The sequence below is a fragment of the Grammomys surdaster genome, unplaced genomic scaffold (genome assembly GCF_004785775.1).
Source record: "Grammomys surdaster isolate TR1022 unplaced genomic scaffold, NIH_TR_1.0 125973, whole genome shotgun sequence".
In the NCBI taxonomy this organism is placed as follows: Eukaryota; Metazoa; Chordata; class Mammalia; order Rodentia; family Muridae; genus Grammomys; species Grammomys surdaster.
This window is the reverse complement of record NW_021620790.1, coordinates 246,355-272,038: the sequence shown is the minus strand read 5'-3', so window position 1 is coordinate 272,038 and position 25,684 is coordinate 246,355. Positions and strand designations below refer to the sequence as shown.

The 25,684-nt window shown below is 38.6% G+C and overlaps 1 protein-coding gene across 1 annotated transcript in view; it reads left to right on the top strand.

Moving 5' to 3' along the window:
* LOC114609463 (contactin-associated protein like 5-2) overlaps positions 1-25,684 on the top strand; it is a 737,464-nt gene that overhangs the window by 634,436 nt on the left and 77,344 nt on the right. The window contains exon 19 of the mRNA XM_028753828.1: positions 143-367. Coding sequence (XP_028609661.1) covers positions 143-367 — 225 coding nt within the window. The remainder of the gene's footprint in view (positions 1-142; positions 368-25,684) is intronic.

The following is a 25,684-nucleotide window of genomic DNA, read 5'->3' as shown; positions in this document are numbered from 1 at the left end:
TATATATATATATATATATATATATATATAAACACCTGCCACACAATGCTAGAACCAGAGAAATCAATGAGCAGGTATTACAGCTACCCAGAGTAATTGACTAAATGTTTGAAAGTATGCTCTCTTGTCTTCTATTTTGCAGAGATCTCAGCTCTTTTTTATTCTGGCACCTCTGTTACATACATGTTTCAAGAACCATACCCAGTGACTAAAAACCCAAGCCTCTCATCTTCAGCTATCTACAAAGATGCAGCTCCATCCAAGGAAACTGTCACACTGAGTTTTATGACAGCACAAGCTCCTGCCCTCTTGCTCTACCTCAATTTCTCTTCTCAGAATTTTCTGGCTATTCTGCTCTCCAGGAATGGTAAGTGTTGGTGACATGATGAAACAAGGCTAGCCTTGCCTGAAGGGACAGCTTATGCTCTACTGTACCCTACACAGACACATACCTGGGCAGCTTCAGCATAACATTCCTTCTAGTTCATCTATATGAGCCATAATTGGTAATATGGGCCAGGGTCAATTTGATTCTGAAGTCTAAATTTATTGAGTTTAATTTGCCTTGTCTTGGAGTCATTATCTATTATTTGTTCCATGCTAAAATCCATTAAGTGTAAAAGATACAAAGTAGGTCTAAATTTTAAAAGGATGCTTGCAATATATATTCTGTCATGTTTGCTACTGTGTTTATCACTGAGGGCTGATAAATCATAAATACTAACTGTGATTAGAGATAGGTATTATCTTATCCTCAACACTGGCACAGGACCTCACATTTGAGAGTCTGATTTTTCCCTTAAAGGAATTCTTTCTACAGGGACTAACTACTGAATAGTGATATTAGCTCCTTGAAAATGGCAAGACATGGAGTACTTCACTTGGCCAAAGAGTACTAATGTTTCACAAATGAAATTATTTTTATTTCTTGCCATTATTACAATTAATTATAAAGATCATGAATTATTACTGGACATTGTCCACTGCCTTCACATACATAGAAGAACTCAATTGTTTTTTGAAGTCTACAGTTCATTGTTGTCTGTGCTTCTTTGCTGGTGCAATCCTCAATACAATAGATTTTGCAAATAACATCTTGCTTCCAAGTTTTCAAGGTATCTGTAGCACATAAGTTGTCATGACGACATTGCTGATTATGAACATTCAATAAAGATGTAAATCAAACTTTGAAATTAGTGTATACATAGTGGATATAAGCCAGTAAGAGAAAAGACAGAAATTATACTAGAAGAAATATGAACATAATCACATATGATGGTTTTACCATGTTATTTTTTTATCACACAATTCCAGAATAAAATCTTGTAATTGAGTTATAACCAAGTAGATTATGAAATCAGAATTCCACCATATGTAATAATTGTTTGAACAAATGAATGGAGAAAATACACATATGTTCCTATAGCATGATCACATACAGCATTCTTCTGTGATCACAAATATGTTTCTACTCTTCTTGCGATATTCTGGTACAATAATAGACTTATAGACTTTTGTTCTGTTCATCTCAACCACACAGTGAAACTTAAGATGGTCTGTGCTGTTTGACAGCAAAAATGACTTCTGTGGAAGGTGGCATATATGCAATCCTGTCTACACTTTTGGTGCAAATCACATATTTCTATAATATTCCTTTTCTGAATGTTTTCTGTGTGCAAGTTTGTGTGCATGTTTATGTGTGTATGTGTGTGTGTGCATGTGTGTGTATGATATTTCTTTCTTGTGATGTGATGTGTATGACTTGAATATAAAGACCTATTTATTTAATCCAAAATTTATAGTGAAAAATGAGGAATGTGTGGGTTGAACCAGCCTAAAGTACAAGAATAACAATAGATGCTCCATAAGATGCTATAGTAGTCATTTCCTATGAGACCAAGATACAGGGAAGAAACAGATAGTACAAACAGGCAAGAAAGGAGAGAGAGAAAGAGAAAAATGAGGACAAGAAGGAAGAAGAGAAAGAAGAAGAGGAGGAGGAGGAAGACAAGAATAAAAAGGAAGAGGAAGTAGAGAAGAAAGATGAAGAAAATGAGGATAAGTCTAGTAAACACTCAGCAAAATTTTCACCTTAGAAATTTATTTTACGTAGTTAATCAGGACAGAGGTGAGAAGATGCCTGTGAGTTGAAGTCATGTGTGTGAGCATTGACCTGGCAGTTTGGTTTGGCAGGACTGAGGTTCATCATTGCTCTTACTGGATGTCACCAGTTCCAGACTAACTCAGTCTAAGCTGCTGTTGGTACTTCAAGGAAAAACATGGCCTGATGCTTAAATATAGAAAAGTATTGTCATTTCTGAGATATAAGCTCACACACAAACACATGTATATGCATGTGCACATGCTCGCATGTGCACACACACACACACACACACACTTATACTTGAGCACATGCATGCATGCATGCATGCATATGGAGGCTGGAAGACAACTTGGGATGTCATCCTCAGGAATGCCATTCATTTCTTTGAAAGATGTTCTCTCATTGGCTAGGAGATAGGATAGTCTGGCTAGCCTGAGAGTTCCATGATTCTGTCTCTATCTCTCAGATGCTGAGATTACAAGTATATGCCAACACATCTGCTGATTTCAACGTAAGCACTCTATCAACTAAGACATCAAGATAGTTAGACATTTTAACAGATAGCAGTTCTCTGTTACTGTCAATATCAAAGTTTTTCTTCAAAATTGCCATTTGAAAAATATTCCTGCACTTCCTTTTAAGTGTTATGGACTATTTAATCTATCAGAGAGACACATAGTAGAATGCCCTGCCATTAAGAGTCTACTTGTCAGCTAGAAACATATATAAGTACAAGCTTCTCATAGGCATAATATTCATACAGATTGAGTACAGTTAGACTACCTGGCAGGAAAGACATGGATACTAGGAATAGGGAAAGGGAAGCAAAGTTGACCCATTCACCCTGGAAGCGAAAGCCACAAAATGTTCCACAGAGTAACTTTTCAATCATAAGACATAAGTTAGTATTTTGTTGGCAGACAAGATTTTAATAAAACATTTTAATTGTCTTCTTATTTTATCATAATACTTTCATCACATACTATAAAGTTTATGCATGTGTATCTGAGTGAATGATTTTGTTCTCCCTTTGCTCTGATAAAATGGATGAACAAAGCAATTTAAAAAGAAGAGGTCATAGTTTGAGGCTACAGTTCATCATGGAAGGCAAAGAATGCAGCAAAGAGCTGAAAGTAGCCAGAAAGCAGGGAGAGATGGATACTGGTACTCAGCTCATTTCCTCCCTTTTATTCAGTCCAGGGCCCCAGGCTATGGGATGGTGCTGTCCATATTTAGGGTAGGTTTTCTAACTTCAATTGACCTAATCCAGATAAGCATTCACAGATAGTCCCCGAGCCTTAACTCTTTGATAATTTTAAATATAGTCAAGGATATTAATAATTTACTGTTATGTTTTATGAAAAGAAAGAGAAGGAAGGAATATAATTGGGGGGCAGTATGGTATGGGGAAAAGGAGTGCCTCTGTGGGACTATGCTGAGACAACTCTTCCCCCTGAAGGACTAGCCACACCATGATATAGTATAGAATAGAGTTTATTCATGACATGAAGAAAAGAGTTGAGAGACAGACAGACAGACAGACAGACAGAGAGGAAGAAGGAAGAAGGAGGAGGAAGAGGAGGAGGAGAAGTTGGCCATAAGCATGTGGAAGGAGGTGGGAGGGAATTGGGGAGAGAGGAGAAAGAGGGTAAGGTAGCAAGCACAGGAAAGCAAGAGCAAGAGAGCAAGAGAGAGAGCAGGGAACAAGCAGACCCTTTCATAGTGAGTCAGACATACATGGCTATTGCCAGGTAATTGTGGGGCAAAGCCTAGAAAATTCCAACATTTACCCCAGGTTCCCTTTTGATCATTCCATGGATCAGCATCTTATGTCCTTAGCCCTTGACTAAGAACAAAATATCGTGAATGTCATATACAATATTACTTCATTTTAGAAGATTAGAATCCTTCAAAGAAAAGACACAAGAAGATTAGGAAATCTCATTCTTTCTCTCTCCATACAAACACACACACACACACACACACACACACAAACACACATACAAAAGGAAACTGAAATACATCACATATTCAAGCCAAATGAACCAGGCACTATGTCACCAAGTTATTATTATCATTTTTGTTATTTATTATTATTTCAACACAGCAAGTTCTATATGGTTTACTATGCATAGCACTTGGAGTCTCCAAGTATAGACAGCGTGGCTATTTTTATGTGAGAAAGTTAGCTTTAAGTATAATACTTTTTATGAATTTTTGGCAACTTAGTGAGCTCTTGTTTATGCTGATGTGTGCAGCATTGAAACCAATTTTTATAATTCTTAGCTACCTCAATATATTCTTTTACTTTTCAGATTTTTCTTTCTGATCTCAGCAACTCAAGGCTTATTATTTAAAAGAATTAAATGATCCCAGAAGGTAGGAATATCATTAAGCTATCATCTTTTTTCTTGATACCAGATTATTGTTTGTCCCCAACTTCTATTTAGATTGCACATATAACTACTTCCTTTAGGGAGTAAAATATCTGGATCAAACTTAGTTGGTGATACCTTCTGTAGAAGAGACCATCACATTACCACTAATATTACATAAGCATCTATATGAGCCTTGTTTTTTTTAACTATTCCTTTCTCTTTCTTGATCCAGGTTTTTTTCCTCTATTTACCAAATCCTGTCTTCTTCCTTAATGTTATTTTAACTAAGCTGACTCATTAATGTAGCTGCCTTTGTTCTTTCAAGTCTGTGGAGCCCATCATATAATTCATATTGTACCCTTGTATTTTTCATAGTTGAGAAATCCTACAAAGAACAGAAATTCTTGAACTTCTGTTGAACAACTCATGCTTTCAGAAATCTTTCACGCAGTCTTAAGGGGTGCCCTAAAGGTTCCACTATCTCTTTATTGCTGAGGATCACCAGATACATTGTCACTTACTAGAATCACATTGTTTCTGATTATCCTATAATTAACCTTGACAGGGAGAACATTCCCCTAAGGAGGAATATGAAGTAAAATTTGCACATTATTATGCAAACAAGCTTTACACCTACAGCAAACAGCAACACTCATGGGGACTCACATCCTCTTTGGCTCTGTTCAAAGGCTGAGATTGCAGTCATAATGTCCCTTCCGTGACCATGCTAGATCAGGCAAAATTGGTATTTCCTTTTGAGGATTTTAGTCTCTTTTGTAAAGTAGTCAAGAATGGCCTCCAAAAGAACCTCAAGGATAATTTGGGGTTCTAAATCAAAACTCCAAAGCAGGCAAACTAACTCTCTGCAGCAGCACAGAGGACAGAGACACAGAAGAGGAGGAAAGAGCCATGCTAGGAGAGGAGACTGGCAATATGGAAAAGTAAGGAAAAGTAAGGAAATAGAAAAGTAAGGAATCTCAGAATGTCAGAGAAAACACAAGTGAGTTTTGACTGCATCTGAAGAAAAGGACAGAAAATAAGAGGAAGAGTTAGTTCTCAGAAAGGATGGCAGATCTATCAGAATCTCATGACAATTATGGAGCTGCACTGAGAAATACTGTGATAGAAAGGTACATTAATTCATTAAAAGAATATTTATCCTTTCCATTTCTTTAGCTTGGCTTAATATGAACCAGCCTTTCTGAGGGGTTGTCTTTGAACAAGTGATTGGCCAGCTCTTGTGGAGGATGTTATGGTATGTCTCCACACAAAGGTCTATTCTATTCCTAGTATTAACAATTGATTTTAATTATCACATCTAAATGTGGTTAAATTGAATGAGGAGCTTCAACATGCTTCAACATATTTTATTGATAAGGCCTAAAATGTACTAGATACTGACCTAGGTATATATAATAGAAAAATGAATAGAGTATTATTGACTTTCAAAAATTCCTAAAGCAATGAACCATGTTTGATTCTTCTTCCTATCACCATTGAGCAGACCATCTTAGCTCACAGAGTATGCTCTGGTTGAAATATGTATTCAGTCTGCTTCTCGTGAGAGAAAAAATATCACAGAACTAGCAAATTAGAAGTCCTCATAAAATCCAGGAGAAGAATTGTAAACAGACATAGTGGCCTAGCCTTTTGAGTCCTGCAGAGCCTGTAAAATTAAAAAACAAAAAGAGTGAAGTGTCAACATAAAAACATAACTCTCATTTCAAAAGGGATAGGAGATATTCTATTCAAGAGCCAGCTGTGAGTGACCAAAGTGACAGAACACAATTTACTGAGAGAACATAAATTTGGGGTACCTCAAATTTTATGTTCCAATGTGGTTTGATAAAGTTTATACTGTAACAGAACAGAGAAAATCATGAACTGAGGCCCTTCTCATATACATTTGGGAAATATTAGGAAGTATTGTTAAAGGAGATACTATCCAAGGTCACTCACCATTCTTACTGGGAAGAGATCATGACCTGTTATTAATATATCCCAAAAGTTTTCATTTGTTAGTTACAAAGATATTAATTGAGATACAAAAATGGGTGAATGATGTTATTGATGGTGTGAAAAATGGTCCATGAAAAAGTGTAAAAAGGTTTCAGAAGGTGTGCTTCTTTTAAGAATTTTTTTTCACAGAGAAAAGTCTTATCATTGTAACAAGTAATTCTCCTAGCAGTGTTGACCCCAAAGAAAGCGAAGGGTTTTGGGTAGACATGCATACACAAAGAAGACACTCTCTTTACCATTACATGTTCCAGGTCAGAATCTTATGTTCAAACAATTGGCAGAAGTAAACATGGTCAGGCCAAAAATTTAGTGGTAGAATGAGCAAAACTTGCCTGCATCTAGTCTTCTAAAAAGAGGCAAAACAACTTGGCAATTTTTGATGACTCATTATAAGTTTCTCCAAATGACTTTAGCTAAAATAGTACAATCTGAAGATGCATATACAGTCATTTAAAGAGCAACTCCTTCCCCAAGTGTTGAGGTGTCTAGAGGATAACTATGTCATAAGATTGCAGTAGAGTCATTCTGGGGAGAAAGTATCCTTCCTGGGATGTGAATGAACAAAGGCTTCTGAATGAACTTGGGCATGTGCAGTAGAGGATGAACTGAGTGTTATTGTTCCTCAGAGTTTTCTCTCTGAAATTCCATTTGGCCACCTCTGAAACACATGCAAAGGTGGGGTTTCTAGATCTATCTAATGATTCAGTAGCTGCTTTTTTTCTAAAAGCGTCTGGATTCTCTCACTTTTTACTTTCCCAGTTTAAAACACCTTCCAATAAATGTTGTTAGAACTGAGCAACTGTTTGTTTGTTTGCTTGCTTGCTTGTTTATTTCTTTTAAGCAAGATTAGTGTTTTGTCTGTGTGGTTTGATCCTCTAATTATTATCTTTCCTTGTGATGCTCAGCCTTTGAAAGGGATGGGGGTTGAGGTATACATTCATCTGTAGATTTAGGATGATTCTGTTGGTCAAGGTTTTGGGGATTAATGAGAGACTGTTTATAAGGGGTTTGGAAATCCTAGATGAAAAATATGGGAAAAATTAAAAACAGGGTTATTACAGAGTGTACCAAAATGCTGGCTGCATATTAAGCCACCTGAATCTTCTTTAAATTCTGAGTTAGAGAGATTGGGGAATTGCATATTTAATTTTAGAATTAGACTTCCAATTAGAGGCTTAAGGATTAAGAAACTATTTATCATCTGTGTGAAGAAAACCTTTCTTTAATAAAAAGAACAATGTTATTCTCCTCATCCCATTTGCCTTATAAACACTTCTTGAGAAGGAAAAAACGGCCTTCTTCTGTGTGCTACATTTTCTTTTATGCAGCAAGTATGCCTTGAATGGTCATTAATTTCTTTGGCTCCTCACTCTTTAAGCATGAAGATGTCTGTGTTCCACTCTCTTCCTTCTGTGTTTATGGAGTGCTTATCTCTCTAAGTTTGTTTGAGGACTCAAAGAGTTGCCTTGTGGGTAACAATGTTTTCTGCCTGTACCAACGCTATTCTTGGTGATTCTATTCATGGTGTTCTAGGTTTAATCTGATTGTTTTCAGACCACAAATAATAAAACAAAAAGAGATTGCCTGATATTGTTGGTAATCAGCCAAGAAACAAAGCAGTGTTACAGATTATGAAGAAATAAACGGTTCAACTTGACAGACAGCTAAATAAACAAAGACCCTTAAGTATCTCAAGTAATGCTCTGGGGTGTCTTTGTGTCAAGTATAAAAAGATGAGGTAGTTTTTATATGGCAGTTTGGTGGGTTCTATTTTGATAGACATGTTAAATTATATAGTCATCTTTGTACTCAGATTCTTCCTTCTTGTAACGCATCTGGTTTTAATTACATGCTTATTTGATTATATAAAAGCTTGAGATAGAAAATATGGGGTTCTCCCTAAAAGTTTACTTGATGTGGGGCTATAGCTTTTCCATGTGGGCATGGGTCCTGTTGGGAAGAGTTGTGGATCCTGCGTGTCTGTTTTGGCTCAGGGAGGCAGAAGCATGGGAAATTGACTGAGTTCACTCCACTTGGGGCCGGGCCTACGCTGGGCTGTGAGAAGCCACAGGGCTCCACCCAGGCATGGAGAGGTCTCAGCCTGAAGTCCATGGGGACAGAGCTACTGAGTGGGGGTCTCTGGGCTGAAGTAGCTGACTGGGGGTCTGGCGGTCTCTCTCTTTGGGCTCCCAGATGCCACTGGGAGCCACAGAAGAACTGAGACAGGAAGGCATATGGGTTGGACCACCCTGTAGCCAAGAGAGATGAGGGAGAGAAGCACTGGCAGCACCCCACGATGTGGGAGACCCTTGGTTACTGGCACTAGTTTGGCTGGGTCAGCTATCTTGTTTGAGTTGGTGGGCCTACATGGTGGGAACATAGAGAAGTCTTCTAATGAGAGATTAAGCAGGGCTAGGTAACCTTTCTCCACAGTTCCCTACAGTGGTGCCCCAAAGACATGAGGAAGTCCATGGTTTTAAAAGGTTTATTGTCATGGCAGAAAGTGGATGTAGTTGTACCCCTTGGTTTCTCAAGGCAGACCTGAGTTAAATAAGGAGGGAGGAGGGAGGAGGGTCTGGGAAGGAATGCTTAATTGGTTACACCCTCTAGCCTTTAGGTATCTCATTAATATGGAGAGCTCTCAAGGCCCTGGGGTCTGTTGCCACACCCTCTATCTGTGCTAGGTGACACAAAACTCTCTTTGGGAAGGGCTGTAGGGGCATTGCTCTACGTGACTAACTGAAAGGCACAGATCAATGGAGGTCTTTGGCTGAGTGTCAAGAGTCTAAAATTTTGGAGTGTGGCGAAATGTATGCTGTCCCTTGCAAGATCTCTGGCCATCTCTAGCCAGTGCTCCATCAGAAACCAAGCTATCCTTTCACAGTCACACAACTTTACAACATTGGTTTGCCTTATTTCATAAACCCACAATCAGACCTTGACCAAGACAATCATCCCAAATCTACAGATAAAAATTGGATGCCTTAAACCCCAGCCCTTCCAATGCCTGAACATCACAAGGAAAGATAATAATTAGAGGCTCAGACCAGATCTGAGAGTATGATTGAAGAATATCTGGCTAAATTTAGTCTTTGTTAAGGGGAGGGAAGTTTAGTTTATTGGTCAGAGCAGAGTATGCTTATAGTTGGATGCAAATGTGGACTGAAGCTGCTGGCTGACTGCTATATAAACTGCTCAGAGTAAGGGGAAGGTGTACATAGTACCTGCAGATAAATTTATCATTCTGTTCTGCCATGTATATTCCTATTAGATGAATGGTGTGCTTATGCAAAGCCAAACCAAGTCTCTGGCTGCTAGAGACTTCCCAGTGTTGCTTACCTCACTGCCTCACTTAAGCACATTGAGATTTAAAAGAAGGTTCAGTTTGAAACTACAGATAAGAATGGAAGAGAGTAAAACTCACAGTGAAACATTTCAGAAATGAGTTGTTAACATAAAATAATGACACATTGCCACATAGCTTCTTGTATTTGGAAATTCTACTGTGGCACACACAGATGCACACAGGAATCTGGAAAGAAGAAAATTTAAAACTGGTGACAGTTTCTGTCACATATGTTATAGAATACAGATATTGCCATGGGACGTGAGAGAAGCCAGCATGGTTTGACAGTCCTGGTATATCTAAGATGTTTGAGTAGAATGAACCATGGGTAAGTTTTCTAAGAATTACTGATTTCAAAGTTAATAATAAAGCTCAGCCATATTGTTGTTGTTCAGACAAACCACATAGGAAACTACAGAGCACTGTTTAAACACTGATAGATTTGCAAATCTATCCTTGATTAAACTTTTGATAAAACTTTCCTATTTCTTAATTCCAAAACTATATAAAGAAATTTTAGAAATAATTGAAAATGCTAAAATTCCAAAACACAAAGTTAACAGAAGACCACTTAAAATAGGCCTAAATGTCAGCATACTGTTGGAATTCTAAGACTGGAGAATAGAAAGAGGAGGAAGACACCCTCCTTTCCAGGCTATGCTGAATATAAATTCATGGTAATACATTCCACTGTTACTGTTGATCTCTACTGGGACCTGGTGTTTAGTGTTTCTTGGCGTCATATTCAAAGATTTGAAGTCGTGCACAAAACCAGCAAAGTCGCAAGGAATTTAATTAAAACCAAAGTGAAATTAAATGTCAGATACTGTAAAAGAGAACAATGAGCTTGAATTAGATCTACTCAAGAGCTTTTGCTTATGGTTTGGGGCTTCTTTTTATAAGTTGAGAAGAGAAAGTGAGAGGAGGAGGAAAGAAGGAGGAAGAGGATGAAGAGTAGGAAGAGTAAGGAGAGGAATTGTTTGCTAGAGATGGCATGTTGGTTGTTATTTTTATTGGTAGACTTGGGTTACGTAAGTCTCTGTTCATTGCATATATTTCTTCATGATGCATCTAATTATATCTATGTGCAAAACAAATGCTTAGTTATAAAATAGTAAATAATGGATTTCACCCAAAATTACCATCTCTTGCTATGAATCCATCCAGTTCCTGAATAGTCAGGATCAGTGAACTGTCCTTATCTCTGGAATATGTTTCAGAATGTATTTGTCTTTCCAAGAAAAATTACTGAAAGGTTTCAGGCAACTCTATTGCTCCAAAAGGGTATACATTCAGCTCTATGAAAGTAAAAGACAAGTTGCTAAGTGCATTGGGGAAAGGGCTGTGTGGACCTTAAAATTATTAGGTCTGAGGTTTGTCTGCCTCATTACAAGGCTTTATCCATTTACCCTTTGGCATATAGAAACTAAAGAGATGATTAGCCAGAGGTGAAGTCTCAGTGTAGGTGCAGGACTAAACAGGCATGGTATGCATACCCTCTGCTGTATAAAACTGGATTCCAGCCAGATTTTACTGACTTTCCTTCTTCAATACAGAAAAAGGGAACATGTTCCCACAGAAGAATGAACAACTCTGAAAAATATGCATGATGTCTAAGTCTTTCAAAATACTTCCACTGAAAATAATTCTCCCATGTAATCAGTAGCCAATGGTACCTACTTGTCAATAATCACAGCCCACATTTTGAAATTTTCATCTGTTTTGTAGTGTCTCAATCATTTAGGTGAACAAGAAACAAAATCCTCTGTGTCCATAAACATTCAGAGGTAAGAAATGAAATAATCAAATAAGCAGGTCAACATATTCAGAAACATAAGAATAAAGTGGGTTACATAAAACCATTAAAAACATATTGTCTCCAGAGGGTCTAGGAAGGTGACTCTGTAAAGTATTTACTGCAAAAGTAGAAGAATCAGACTTCTACCCTATCCCATGACATATGAGTGCAATCACAGTGCTAGGAGTCAGAGATAGGTGGATTTCCAGAGATTTTTTGCTTTTGATGAATACCAGCTTCAAAAAGAGACCTTGTCTATGATAAGATAAGGCTTTTCATGCAGTGTAAATATATATGTTTGCATGCAAACAAACCTGTATAATACCTATATTAACATGTACAAATAACATACACAATATCTTTACAGAGATAGTAGAATATATACACCTATGAAATAAAAATTCTATTTTTTTTAAAGAAAGCCAGAAGACAATCTCCACCTTGATTTCAGTTGGGCTGCCCTTTTGCTGTTCTGGAATTTGCTGGATTAGTTGGCTGGCTAGCCAGACTGAGAGATTTGCCTGTCTCTGCCATTTTTGGGGGGTTGGGGGGCTGGGATTAGCAGTATATACTATAATACCTAGCACTTCTGCACAAATTCTGGAAATTAGACTTAATTCCTCAAGCCAACTGAGAATATCTTACTGACTGAGCCGTATCCCCAGCTGTCAACCAGCTCCTATGTTTGGCAAGGTGGTCATTCTGGAGAATGCCTTATTTAGAAAGGATGTTAGTTTGTTTGTCAGGTATCTGTTATGGTGTCACAGAATTGGTATCTTGATTGTGTTGCATTACATTTTTCTGGTGTTGCATTACATATTTTTACTTCAGGTGGGCAACAACAAACCAAAGTATAATTATCCCAAAGTCCATCTTGATAGACCAATGATTTTTTTAAATCTCAGTAACAGAGCACAGGTAAAAGATTACTTGTAGAATCATGAATGACCCTGAAAGAGTTATATAACCTTAATGTCCCCCCACCAAATCATTGCATCACCACAAAGCCCTCATCCACCATAGATGAGAACCTCAAGGAAACTACATCATTGAGGCTAGTTTTTAATTCATTTTCCTATTTACATAGACTCTAGCAACTCTGAGCATCATTCACTGCTAGGTGAAAGGAAAGGAACAAGAGATGGAATCTTAGGTGAGAGATTTTAGCTCTCTAGCCTTCATCTGCTCAGAAGTGTCATTAGATCCATTACAATTATTATATACCTAGTTGCAACTGGATTATCTTGTTGTAGTAGTCATGGACACTGGAATGATTCTAAGATGGCATTTTGTTATGAGCAGAGTAAAAAGTGTCACACAACAAGTATTCAGTCTTGATTGGCAACTGGATGTAAACACATTTTTGAACATGTGTGCGAGAAACTTTCTAGACTAGGATAATGATTTGGGAAGACTCATTTTAAATGTAAGTAATATTACTCATGTCTTTTCTGTACAATGAAGCAAGTAAACTGAGCACAAGCATCCATCTCTCTCTTCTACCTGGCTGAAGACACAGCCATGAGCCACTTTGGTGGCATGATTCCCCTATTATGATGGATATCCTTTTAACCTGTGAGCCAAAAACTTATTTGGCTTAGGTTGTCTTGTTGTCTTGATGTTTTTTTTTCAGTTTGTCTAATTTTATTTTATTATTATTTATTCCTTTGTGTGTGTGTGTGTGTGTGTGTGAGAGAGAGAAAGAGAGAGAGAGAGAGAGAATGAATGAGTGAATGAATGAATGAATGAATTTGGAAAAATAGAGAGGTTTGTAGGATCTGCAAAATGTTAAAAGAAGGGAAAGAATATAATAAAATATATGGAAGTTATTTTATTTTAATTTTTATTGGTTATTTTATTTATTTACACTTCAAACATTATCCCCCTTCCCAGTTTCCCCTCCACAAGTATCCTATTCCCTTCTCCCTCTCCCTGCCTCTATGAGGGTGGTCTCCCACTCTCCCTACCACTCCTGCCTCAGTGGCCTAGCATTCCCCTATCCTGGGTCATCAAGCCTCCAGAGAACCAAGGGGCTCCCCTCCCAGTGATGCCAGATAAGGCAATCCTCTGCTACATATCCAGCTAGAGCCATGGGTATCCTTTGTATACTCTTTGGTTGGTAGTTTAGTCCCTAGGAGCTTTGGGGAGGTCTGGATGGTTGATATTGTTGTTCTTCCTATGAGGTTGCAAACCCTTTCAGCTCCTAGAGATTTTGCCATAACTTCCCTATTGGGGTCCCCGTGCTCAGTTGAATGTTTGGCTGTGAACATTGGTCTAGTTCTGGAATAGCCTTGAGGAATTGCCTATTCCTACTGCCTCTCAGAATAACCTATACCAGGCTCTTGTCATTGAGCACTTCTTGGCATCCCCAATAGTGTCTGGTTTTGGTGTCATCAGATGGGATGGATCTCAAGGTGGAGCAGGCTCTGGATGGCCTTTTCTTCAGTTTCTGTTCCTCTCTTTGTCCCCGCCTTTCTTTTTTGACAGGTAGAACTCTGGATTAATATTTTTGAGGTAGGTGGGTGGCTCCATCCCTCAACTGAAGGCCGTGCCTATCCACTGGATATTGTCTCTACAGTTTCTATCTCCACTTTGTTCAGTATTTTGGCAAAAGTTCTCCCTGTTGGGTTCTGGGAATCTCTTGGGTCCCTGGCATCTGAGACTGTCTTGTGGCTATACCCCATTCCCCATCTTTCACTGCTACACATTCACTTTCAAATTCCTGAGCCTCTGTACTTCTCCCCTATCTTCTCCCATATCTGAACTGACCCCCCTTTTTTCCTCCCCTTCCTCTCACTTTCCCAGATCTCTTTCTTCCTCTACTTCCCAGAGATTACCCACTCCCCGCTACTGAGTGGTACTGTAGCACCCACACATTGGATGGAAGTTTTTAAGCAGTAAATATTTAAAGAAGCAAGTTAGGAATCTCATTTCCCTTTATGAGTTTGTGTTCTCTGTGAGTTGTAGGAATAAGCGCCACTCTCAACTTTTTTCTACATTGCATCCTTATTACTAAAGCTAGATGTTCTTCTGTAGTCATGTGAGCAGCTAAAATATGTGTCTTATATTTGCAAAAATGTAAACTGATAAATCTCCCAATGTTAAAAAGAAAAACACCTATAAAAGCACTGCATTCTCCAAGTTGTAATTTGTGATAAATATTAAAATCTCACTAAATCAGTCTCTGCTATTTTAAGGCAAAAGAGTAGTTAACCTATAGTGTTAGTGGCAATATAGGAATGAGCAGGAATCCTGGTCTGAATGCATTCATCTGTGAAAGTGTGTGACCTGTCTTTCTAAGGGCACATCTTTTTTTATCATATAACTGTATAAATTATGCTTCCATGAAAACCAAACAACACTAAACAAAGCAAAAAAGTTTTTTTTGATGTGACCCGGGTCTGGTCTTGATGATTCAAAGCCTTTGCATTGAAGTGTGCTTACAGCTATAAAATCTAGAGAGGCTATGAAGACCATAGATGTAAGGTCCATGTCTCATATTTGTCTAGTACAGATGTTACTAGGGGCAAGCACCTGTCAGTCTATATTGGTTTATACATAGGTAATGGGGCTTCAAGAAGGCAATAAAATAAATCACTAGGGGACTAAGGAATTTATTAGACAAGAAAGAAACAACATGGTCAGGAGCTCTGAAGAAGACAATCAGAGCCCATGTGGTGTGACGCACGTGTAATTGTCTCGCCAGCCAAGAACGCACGCGGACACACATCAGGAAAACGTTTATTCCAAAAACAAAATGGTGGAAGACCCCAGGCCTGGAAAAAGCACTGTTTATATACCCTTAGAGTGGTGTGCTCACCTTTGATTGGCTGCTACTCGTCGCCCGCCAAAACACCCTGGGATGGGCTATGACTTTTGGCGTGCTTTTACCATAGCACATGAGCAGTTTACTTGTTTACTAGGAAGAGCACTGGATGCCAGCGCCATGTTGCAATGGTGGATTTTGCCAGCACCCTCCGCGGCTTCCTACATCTCCCCCTTTTTTGTTTTATTGCAGAGGGTGGTAGTTGAGATCCTTGGGAAGGTTTCATAACTCCCATATTTGGGGGTCTCACGGTGGGTCTGAGTCTCTTTGGAGGGCGGTGCTCAAACTCTTACCCGTCACTGGGTCAGCCTCCCCACCCGGGGCTGCCCTGTCTTAGGTGGCCGAGGCTTATCCGTCCGCTCTGTTATTGACTTACCAGACCTACTATCCATGGAACGAACACCTTAGTGGGCAGGGACTATGTATAGATGTTTGAGGCTTTATAGGGTGTCTTTACCAAAAGCCCTTGGGTACAGCGGCTGAGGAATCTGTCTACTGGCTATTTCCTTTTGTTTTGTTAAACAGGCACTGGTCAATGTCCCGTGTCTTAGGCTAGCTGACGTTTTTCCACAGCCAGCACCAATAGGGTTAACACCGAGAAAAGGCGAGCCACCCTGTCTTAGGCTACGAGGGATATACCCGCGCCCGGGTCATTGTCACTCGCTAATCCCGTCATGGGGTTGGTTTGCCATCAATTCCCCAGTTGTCCTCATGGTGTATATCTGGCATGTGGCGTCAGCCTATTTCCTGTCGTTGGGACCAATGGCAGCTGGCCTGGAGACGAAAAGATGAAGCTGTCCATCTGGCTGTCCTTGGCCTGTCTAGCGTGGTACCAATCATGACTGAAACTCAAGCCCGATTAAGCAAATTCCATCTTGGGGGAATAAGCGATCAAGGACTAATAGTTTAAGACAGTCTCCCTTACCCTACCAGGTGCAATGGAAGCAAGTCCTCTGGGTGTAAAGGCTAAGGGAAACAGAAAGAGATGCAAACACCCATCCCTGTGCACTGGAGTCATCTCCTAGGGGTGCAAGGGCTGTTTGTCTCAAAATTCAGGTACCACAGCTACACAGACAAGGACCAGCCAGGCCAAGACTCCTCACCGACCCAGTGCAATGGGCAAATCCTTTGGGGTGCAACTGCTGATGGCCCAACATTTAGCACCACCACTAGTGAGGGGGAGACTACTTATTTTCGAAGCAGTGATAGCCACACGGCAGGGGAAGCCCCTAGTTCTATGGCCACAAGCGCCTGGGCAATAATAGCCTTGTCACGATTTTGTTGAGCTCTGAGTTTGCAAACCAACCAAAGCTTGAACACTAATCCACAACATAGGGCGTACCAAACAGGCCTACTCCCACCCACTTAAAAAAAAGAAAAGAAAAAGAAAAGAAAAAGAAAGCTGAAGAGATCTAGGAGGAGACTCCCTCAGTCAGGGACAGATCCACGCTTGTCGAGTTGATGGTCACCACAGCTGTTCTCAATTTTTTGAGTGTCTCATCAAAGTTTTCTGACCAATTTCCTGCAAGATATTGAAACAATTTCCTGGACAGATTAGGTACATTATGTCTGACTGGTATGGGTTTTGGAAAGGCAGATAATATGGTCCATCGTTGTTCCGCCGATATACTAGGAACCTGTATCCCTTGGATAAGCACGAGGGCTGTCATCAGAGTTTGGAAAGTCTGCCTGGGTGTCATCTTCTAATATCGCGAGTCGTCGCGTCAGTCGCTCTGGTAGCCAAAATGGGTTGTCTTCTTCCTGCGGAAAAACACAAACCACTCCCCTGGCTTTTGTTAAAATAGGATCCGGGCCTTTCCATTGTCCGGTCAAGATGTCCTTCCATTTGACCATCTCTTTTGGCCTGTCAGGCTCTAAACAGTGATGGTCAGCAGCCAAATGGCCCTGACTGTCCAGATTTTTAAAAAATTGAGGGTAAAAAGTGTTAAAAGCTGTTCCTCCTTCATCAGTTAATTGTCAAGGGGAATTAGGACTTGTATCTCCCTTGAGAATATCCAACAGAGGTTTACGTTCTTCTATGGTAAGCTGAAGATGAGGTTTTAGCCAATTAATATCTGTTAACAACTTTTGAGAATCATTAAAAGTAAACCTTTTTTTGTAAGTACACCTGTAAGCCAGAAGATGGCACTAAATCTCACTACAAATGGTTGTGAGCCACCATGTGGTTGCTGGGAATTGAACTCTAATATTTTTAGTTGTGAGTCCAGCCTTTAACGGCAGAGCCATCTCTCTAGCCCCAATTATCTACTCTTATTGGAATTTTCTGTGTCACAATTGAATTCCCAGATATTGAAAAGATACTGCCTTTGAATCTTTTCTGGAGCAACAAGTACTCCAAAATCTTAAAGCTCATTGTACTAGAGCAAAGGCTTGCAGAAAAACTCCTTTAGAGAGATCAGCTAATAAAATATACAATGAATAATATACACTGAGAGATTTAAATGTTTAACTTTTCATTATCTCTAACTCCTGGCCCATAAGCTGTTTTGAATTTCTTTTGAGTCTGAGGCTGACACCTCCCTAAGGAACAAACAAGTCAATAAACAAATTCTAGAGAACACCCTTTTAGAGGCGGGTCAGGACAAAAGGAATGTCTGAAATCTAAGCTTCTGTTTCACCCACTCTGTATATAGCCTTAATTTAAATGTAAATGTTTTTAATCTTGGCCTATATCCTAAGGCCTGGCCCAAGGATTATTCTTCTTGCACCAAGGACAAGTTTGTCAGGTAACCTTGGTCACCTGACTGTTGCTCAAGCCTCTGTTCCTGGGACAGTCACTATTCTGTGTTGTATAATTTTTTCCATAAGTCTTTTGCTGTCTGCAATTTCTGATCAAGGCTCTTTGAGAGCAAAAGCCCTGTAAACTTGTTGACTACAGTTGCTACTGCTCATGTTGCATTTGAATATCTTTGGTCTCAAAGAAATATTTAAGCAAGGAGAGTCCAACTCACTTCCAAATTTCTTTTCCCAGCCATGGCTGGGATGACATTCCAAATGTTAGGAGGAATATTTCTACATCTGTAAGCTGGCAAGAATAATTTACTTTCTCAGAGACCATAGCCATAATATTTGACAGCAATGTCTGTGTCACAGTTTGAAGGTGAATATGCCCTGCAGGCTCACAGTTTCAATGATTAGTCCCAGCTTGTGGCACAAATTTAAGGCATTGATTCCTTTACGATTTGGGGCCTTACTAATAAGGAAGCTACTCTTAGGATTCTCTGAAAGTTCCAGACTTCTATCTCTGTTTCCCTCAATGAAGGAGGCTCTGCCTTTGGGCTGCTTTGGGGTGGGCTGCTTGGTTTCCCTTCCATGGTGGACTACAGCTTCTTTGAGATCTGGAGCCAATAAAATTTTGCACCCTTAATTTTCCTTTGTCAGATACTGTGGTAGCATAAGACAAAGTAACTAATAAAAGGTAGAGACATATCTCAGTCAGTAAAGCCCTTGCCACACAAACATGAAAACTTGATTTGTATATCTGGCATCTCCACAAGACAGCTGGGCATGATATTGTATGTCATTTATTTATTTATTTATCTATTTTTTTATTTATTTATTCTTAATCTGTTTTTATATTATTTTAATTATATACAAGTATAAGGTCAATGCTAGGTTGAACAGCTAGCAATACAATAGATGCAAATAGTCAAGGAGCATGCAAGACAATAAACACAAATAGTCAAAGAACAAGCAAGGCAACAATGTCCTGTGATCACTCCCAGAATCACTGTTTCTAGGGGCTTATCAGGATAACCAAAAAATCTGAGCCTACTTTCCTGTGCTATCCCAAAGTCATTTTCATGCCTGAAGCCTACTTCTTTGTTCTAGCCTAAGATTTAGATTCCTGCCTGAAATTACGTCTTTGTTCTAGCCTAATGTAAGATTACTGCCAAGAAGCCCCCAAAGCTCTCCATATCTCCCCTTTTTTATTTCATAAACAAGACTGAGCCTGTATTAGGTCATTCTGCTAGAATGCCTTCCTTATCCTTCATGGCATATGCATTATCAAAGGCAATGCACTTCTGTCTTAGGTTGGTAAGGCTATGTACAGAATCTTACTTGTCCTTGGCTTGCCAGCCTGTTAAATTAATAACTCTGTCTGGAGATCTATTTCCAGTTTCAAGCCATGTACTTTGGCCACCAACATGTTGATGTTATTAAAGACAAGCTTTAACATGATGAGCAGGAATAAAAGTATTCCCAGCACAAAAGGGCTAGCATATATATCAAACTATGTATGCCATCCTTGAAGCTTGACCAAAATGGAAATACTGACCTCAGGTCATAGATAATTTTATCAGCAGTATCTGCAGCATCAAAGCTCAGCAGTGTAGCATTCTTCTGTTAGTGTATTAAAACCTGGCATGTCTGCTATGGTGATCTATCAACCAGATGAGATTAATAAAGGAAGATAGCTTTTGTCTGTTCTCCAGATGCACACTTACTTACAGCTACACATTCCACATACACACACACAAGGGCACACACACACTCAAATATAATTTCTGTAGACCATGAAGAATCATCATATAGTAAGTGAAATAAACCAACCAAGAACCACAAGTTCTCATTTATGTGTAGAATTAAAAATATTCATCTGATGGAAGTTGAAAATAAAGACTTGTTTATTGGACGTTTGAAGAATAATGGATCTGGAACAATGGGAAAAACTACTAACCAGTAAAGGATAAAATGACCAGTGGTTACTAAATTATGAATAAGATGTTCACCTGTGTGTCATTCATTACAGTGAACATAAATCACAATATGATGTGCCTTTTAATGAACTAAGAGAAAATATTTTAAAAGTTTTTATCTTAGAGAAATGATGAATGAGGTGCATGATTTGCCTAAGCTGATTAAAAAATTATACAATGTGTAGAAATAAAAGAAATATTACATGGCACAAAGTGTTCAAATAAATAAAATATTACATGCTACAATGCATACAGATAGGCAAGTACCACAAGACAGAATATGTAAAGATACTAAAGTATCACAGGACACCTTATCAGTGTATATTGTTTCTCTTTAATATATTTCTAATTTTAATATATTTAATATATTTCTCAACTGGGAAAGAAATTTAGGGACATAGGTGTAGTTTTGTTGGTGAGGTAATATCCTGGATTGATCCACATAAAGACAGCTGTGGTGGGACATATCTATAAGCCTGACACTTGTTGGGAGGAGTAGAAGCTAGAGGCATAGTGAATTTGAAGCCAGATTTATCTATAGGATACCATTTCTTAAAGGTCAAAAGGTTATACCAAGGAAAACAGTGTTAAACAGAAACAAAAAGGTAAGTTTTCTGAGTTGTGAAAGTGCAGTTGAATGTGTCTGAGAAATGGTTCCTATCTTACAGTATGGCTACTTGCTGAGGAATTGTCTAAGTACTTGTGATGAGCTTTATACATTAACAGAGACTTAACAGGTAGCATGGTCACATAGCACTTGCTACCATTTTTAGTCTGTAATTTTATGTGGTCAGTATTATCAGTGCCATCTCAAATGACAATGAAGGAAATTGAGGCAAAGTGGGTCTAAATAAAGTTTCTCTAAATAAAGAAGCAGCAGATCATGCTGGAGCTGATTCTAAGTTGGCAAAGTACTTATGTTGCCTATGTGCCTGGTTTTCATCCCCAGCATCACATACACTGAACATGGTGATGCATGCTTTAATCACAGCAGTTGGCACAAGGAAGCCTAGAGATCAGAAATTTAAGGTCATCCTTGTGTATATATGGAGTCTGAGACCATTATGGACCACGAGACAAGATCTTGTCTCAAAGACCAAGACAGGGGTACAAATCACAGCTGTGCAGCTGATATTCTGCTTTAAAATTTGTGTGTATGGTCACTGTATTACATAATTTAGGACTGATTGGCTCAGAGAACAGTTTGACCTGTAATACCTCATATACAAATAAGCCTCTCTAACAGACATGTATATATACAAACATTCACAAATTTCTCCTAAAGATGGAACTGTAGAAAATTGGTTCGGTTGTTTCATCTCACCAGCTGTACTTTGTCTGAAGAGTGAATTTTCTGAGCACAAATTCCCATGGAAAGATGCTAATTAAGGCACAAGATTCCTATCCAGTGGTTTCATGCAGAGAGGTACTATAGCAGAAGCCTGTGCATCCTGTCAGAAGGCATTTCCTGTTGAATTGTAATAGGAGCAGGGTCTGTCAATGACATGATCTGTAAGTAACAGACATGAGTTGTTCTAGATCCAGTTAAGGGAGCCCAAGGAGAAACCATGACCATGGTCTAGAGTGGGGCCATTTCCATGGCCTACCCAACACCTTCCCTTACTGTAGTTGCTGAAGTCAGAGGACAACCTCAGCTGTTGGCTTTCACCTTCCATTTTCTTGGAAACAGGGCCTCTTATTTTGTACTATGTGTAATGATCCAGCTAGCCTGATACCCCTGAGATTTTCCTGCTGTTGCTTTTCCTCTCACCATAAAATATCTGGGGTTATAAATACATACTACTTTGTCTAGATTTATATGGGTTTTGGGGATCTGAACTGTGATAATCATGTTTGCATGACAAACATTTTATCTTCAGAGACATCACCACCATTTTATTGAAAGCTTTAGGATAACTCTCATCTAGCAAATACTTACTCAAGAAAAAAGTGAATATGTACATTGGATGAAATAGCCAGATATCCTCAATCATATCGTACACATGGACTAAGATTTTTTTTAGATCTATTACTTTAACTATATGAAGACCTAAGTTAAATGCCCCCAAAACAACTTTTTTTAAGTCAATCATGACAGCATGCACTAGTAACCCTAGCAATAGAGAGCAGAGACAGGCACATCTATGGAACTGGGGGTGTACATGCACAGTGTACACAGACAGATGGACAGAAAGAATTACACATACATAAGTAAACCACACACACATATACCCCCCCCCACACACACACACATACAAACCTAAAAATCTCTATTTGGTGAATGTCTATAATAGATACAACAAGGCACCTGCTTCCTGTGCTGCAGATGTTAACATCTTCATTCAGTACTAAGAAGCAGAACAGGCTGGTGACACTTCAGAATTCATACAGTGAAGGACAGTTTAGCTCCTTTTCTCCTGACTTAACTTGTAAGACATGCAGTTGCCTGTCTCTTGAACCAGAACATCTATATTGACCCCAAGGGCAGAACCTCAATATCTCAGCTGAGATCATTATTTTCTGAGTGGAAACTATACTTTTCTTTTGTGGTTGATAGTGAGGCACAGCTGTGTTTAAACTGAATATAACTAGAGACAAAATCTGTGATACTGGAGAAACCATTTTTATCCAGAAAATGACTGTTCTGCTTACATTTCTCATGGATATGAAGTAAAAGCCTATGAGGGCAATTTACAGAATGACCAGTTTCCTATGGCTCACAATTTTAGGGTATAGTCCACGTAGCAGGAAGGTCACAGAGGCTGGAGCATAAGACAGTTGGCTACTTTGTATCTGGAATAAGGAAGCAGAAAGAAGTGAATGCTGTTGCTCACTCAGCTCACGATCTACTTGTCCAGGATTCAATATTATGGAATGATGCCAACTATATTCAGAATGACTCTCTCCTCTTTAATTTACCCAATCTAGGCACTGCATTTCAGTTATACCCTTAGGTTCAGATAGTCTCCTAGGAAATGCTTGATCCTTTCAAGTTAACATTATTAACCATTGCAATGACTATAAGAAATACAATATCCCAAAATAGAGTTAGGAATTTTTTCTTCTCTCTGTACTCATGAAAATTTTTTAGGTGAATGCATATTATTAATACCACAAAATATTATTGTATAATTAGTATTATCTGGAAAGTAATATGTCAGAGCAGATACTGAGATTACAGTACCATTTAGAAATAAAATCAAGTTATGAAATAAAGTCCCCCACTTTGCAAGTTTTATGAACTTCATCAGTGTTGATCAGGGGTCCTCAACCCTTGGGCCATGACCCCTACAAGTGTCACATATCAGATACATTGTACACAAGATATTTACATTTTGAGTTATAACAATAGCAAAATTACAGTTAAGAAATAGCAATGAAATAATTTTATGGAAGGGATGAAGCTTTGGTAAGGTTGAGAACCATGGCACAGATCTGATGTCTCCAGATTTATGTACTTAATTATAGATGAAGCCATTGAAAACGCTGGTTTGGCTTTCTGTCCTGCTTCATGATTAGGAGAGGATTTCTAGTATAGTTTATTTGTCATGATATTCAAATCCTTCTGCTTTTCCTCAAGTATTATATAATACTTTTCTCCTTCAATGTACAGGAATGTCACTGTGATAAATTGTAGAAGTATGCTGTGGTCTCTGAGGTTACGGGTAGCTTGTACCATATTATACTTGTGATTAGCTTGTTTTGTGTTCTTGAATAACCTATAAATGAATTCACTCTACAGGCAGGCAAGACTATGCTCTGGGTTGTTTTAAAATCATGTAAGTATCTTGTGTGAGAATCTATATATAAATAAACTCTTCCCAGAATTGTCTTTAATCCCCATTGTATTGTTAATTATGCATACCCCTTTTGTTTGTGTTCTAGCTTCCACAGGGATGTCAAAGCACTTTACAAATATTAATTGCAAACAATAAATAACACCTTGGATTTCTAAGGATCACCTAGGACTTAAGTGTTTGTGTCTCTAAGCATTCTAACAAGTAACATCCCCACTACTGCTCAAGGGAATGTGTAAGCACATATAGTCTCCCCATGGAACAGGATTGCAAACAATCATCCAGTACAGTGACCATGGTTACATATTAAACCTAGGATGGAAGATCACAAAGGTGATGGAAGTGGCTTTTATTTGGAAAACCATGGTCTTGTATTAACTTTAGCTATTGTATATTCTGTTATTCAGCCATAAAAATGAATGATGAGTACAGTTTAAAGCATAGGCAATGAGTCTACTCTTGGGAGCTAATGAATTTTTTTTTTAAATACCTCAGTGACTGATTTCCAACTGCTGAAATCTCTGGGGTCCCTTCTAGCAGAGAACATCTTCTTGATGAAATGAATGCAGATAAGATGCCTTTTGTGTCATAGCTTCTCAAAATTTCCCTCCCTTATCCAGAGAAAATGGGTAAATGAGACATGTGGGTCCTTTAATTACCATGGAATTCAAGTATAATTGCATCTGAAATCACAAAATATGTTTTTGAGTCATACATTTTTTTCCTTAAAACATAACCAGACAAAAATCTTTGGTCTCTTTCTATGAAAACTCACCACTCAGTATTTTATCTGCTTTTAAGGTTTCTTGTCACAGCATAGAGATCTAAACTTGAGATAAATATTAGTTCTTTGAGAGTTCTGGTAGGCTGCTGCCTTCCCAGCAACCTGTGCCCACTCACTTGACAGTGGTTGCAAATGAAACATCTCCAGGCAGCAGTCTGTGTACAGCTCTGCACTTGTTTCTTTTACAGATCCCTGTGATGTGAATGGAGCTCTTAAATGTGATTGAAATTAGCAGAGATATAGTCAGAATCATTTTAATAGTGACAAGAATAATGACAAAGAAGAACATTATATAGTTTGATAAAGATGGAGATGAAGAAGGTGGTTATGAATGTGAAGATAGTGATGAAGGTGGTGTACTGTTTATCCAGGTCCCTTATTCAATTCCTGCTCATGTAGCTTCAGAGAGTGTAGAAAAAAATCAAAATGATAAACAAAATGCAAGTTAACATTTCTTAGTGTTATATTCCATGTACTCAAAGTATTTTAGATAGCTTCATTTGGCACAATTTTATGAGCTATATATTAATGTTGCATCAATACCCTGATACACTAGGAGGCTTCTGTGACTAGACAGGGCCATCTAGACAGTATCTTGAGGTCCTGGAATCTGATACGAGCAGATTATCTGAAGCTATTACTCTTCTTTCTTGCCTCTCAGAAAAAGCATGTTGATGAATAGGCATACAGGCTCAAGATTTAAAAGGGAACACCATATTATAAAACTCTATAGGGGTTCTGTTATTAAAGAAGTGTGGAATGTCTTATAGAAGAACATGATTCCAATCTCATATATCATAGGCAGAATTCAGTTTGATGACCTGGGAAGAAGAAACTTGAAGTTATCCGTGAAGCATGACTTTAGTGCAATGTCATAATATGTGTGGCTGCCTATGAATTAAAGCTGTCAG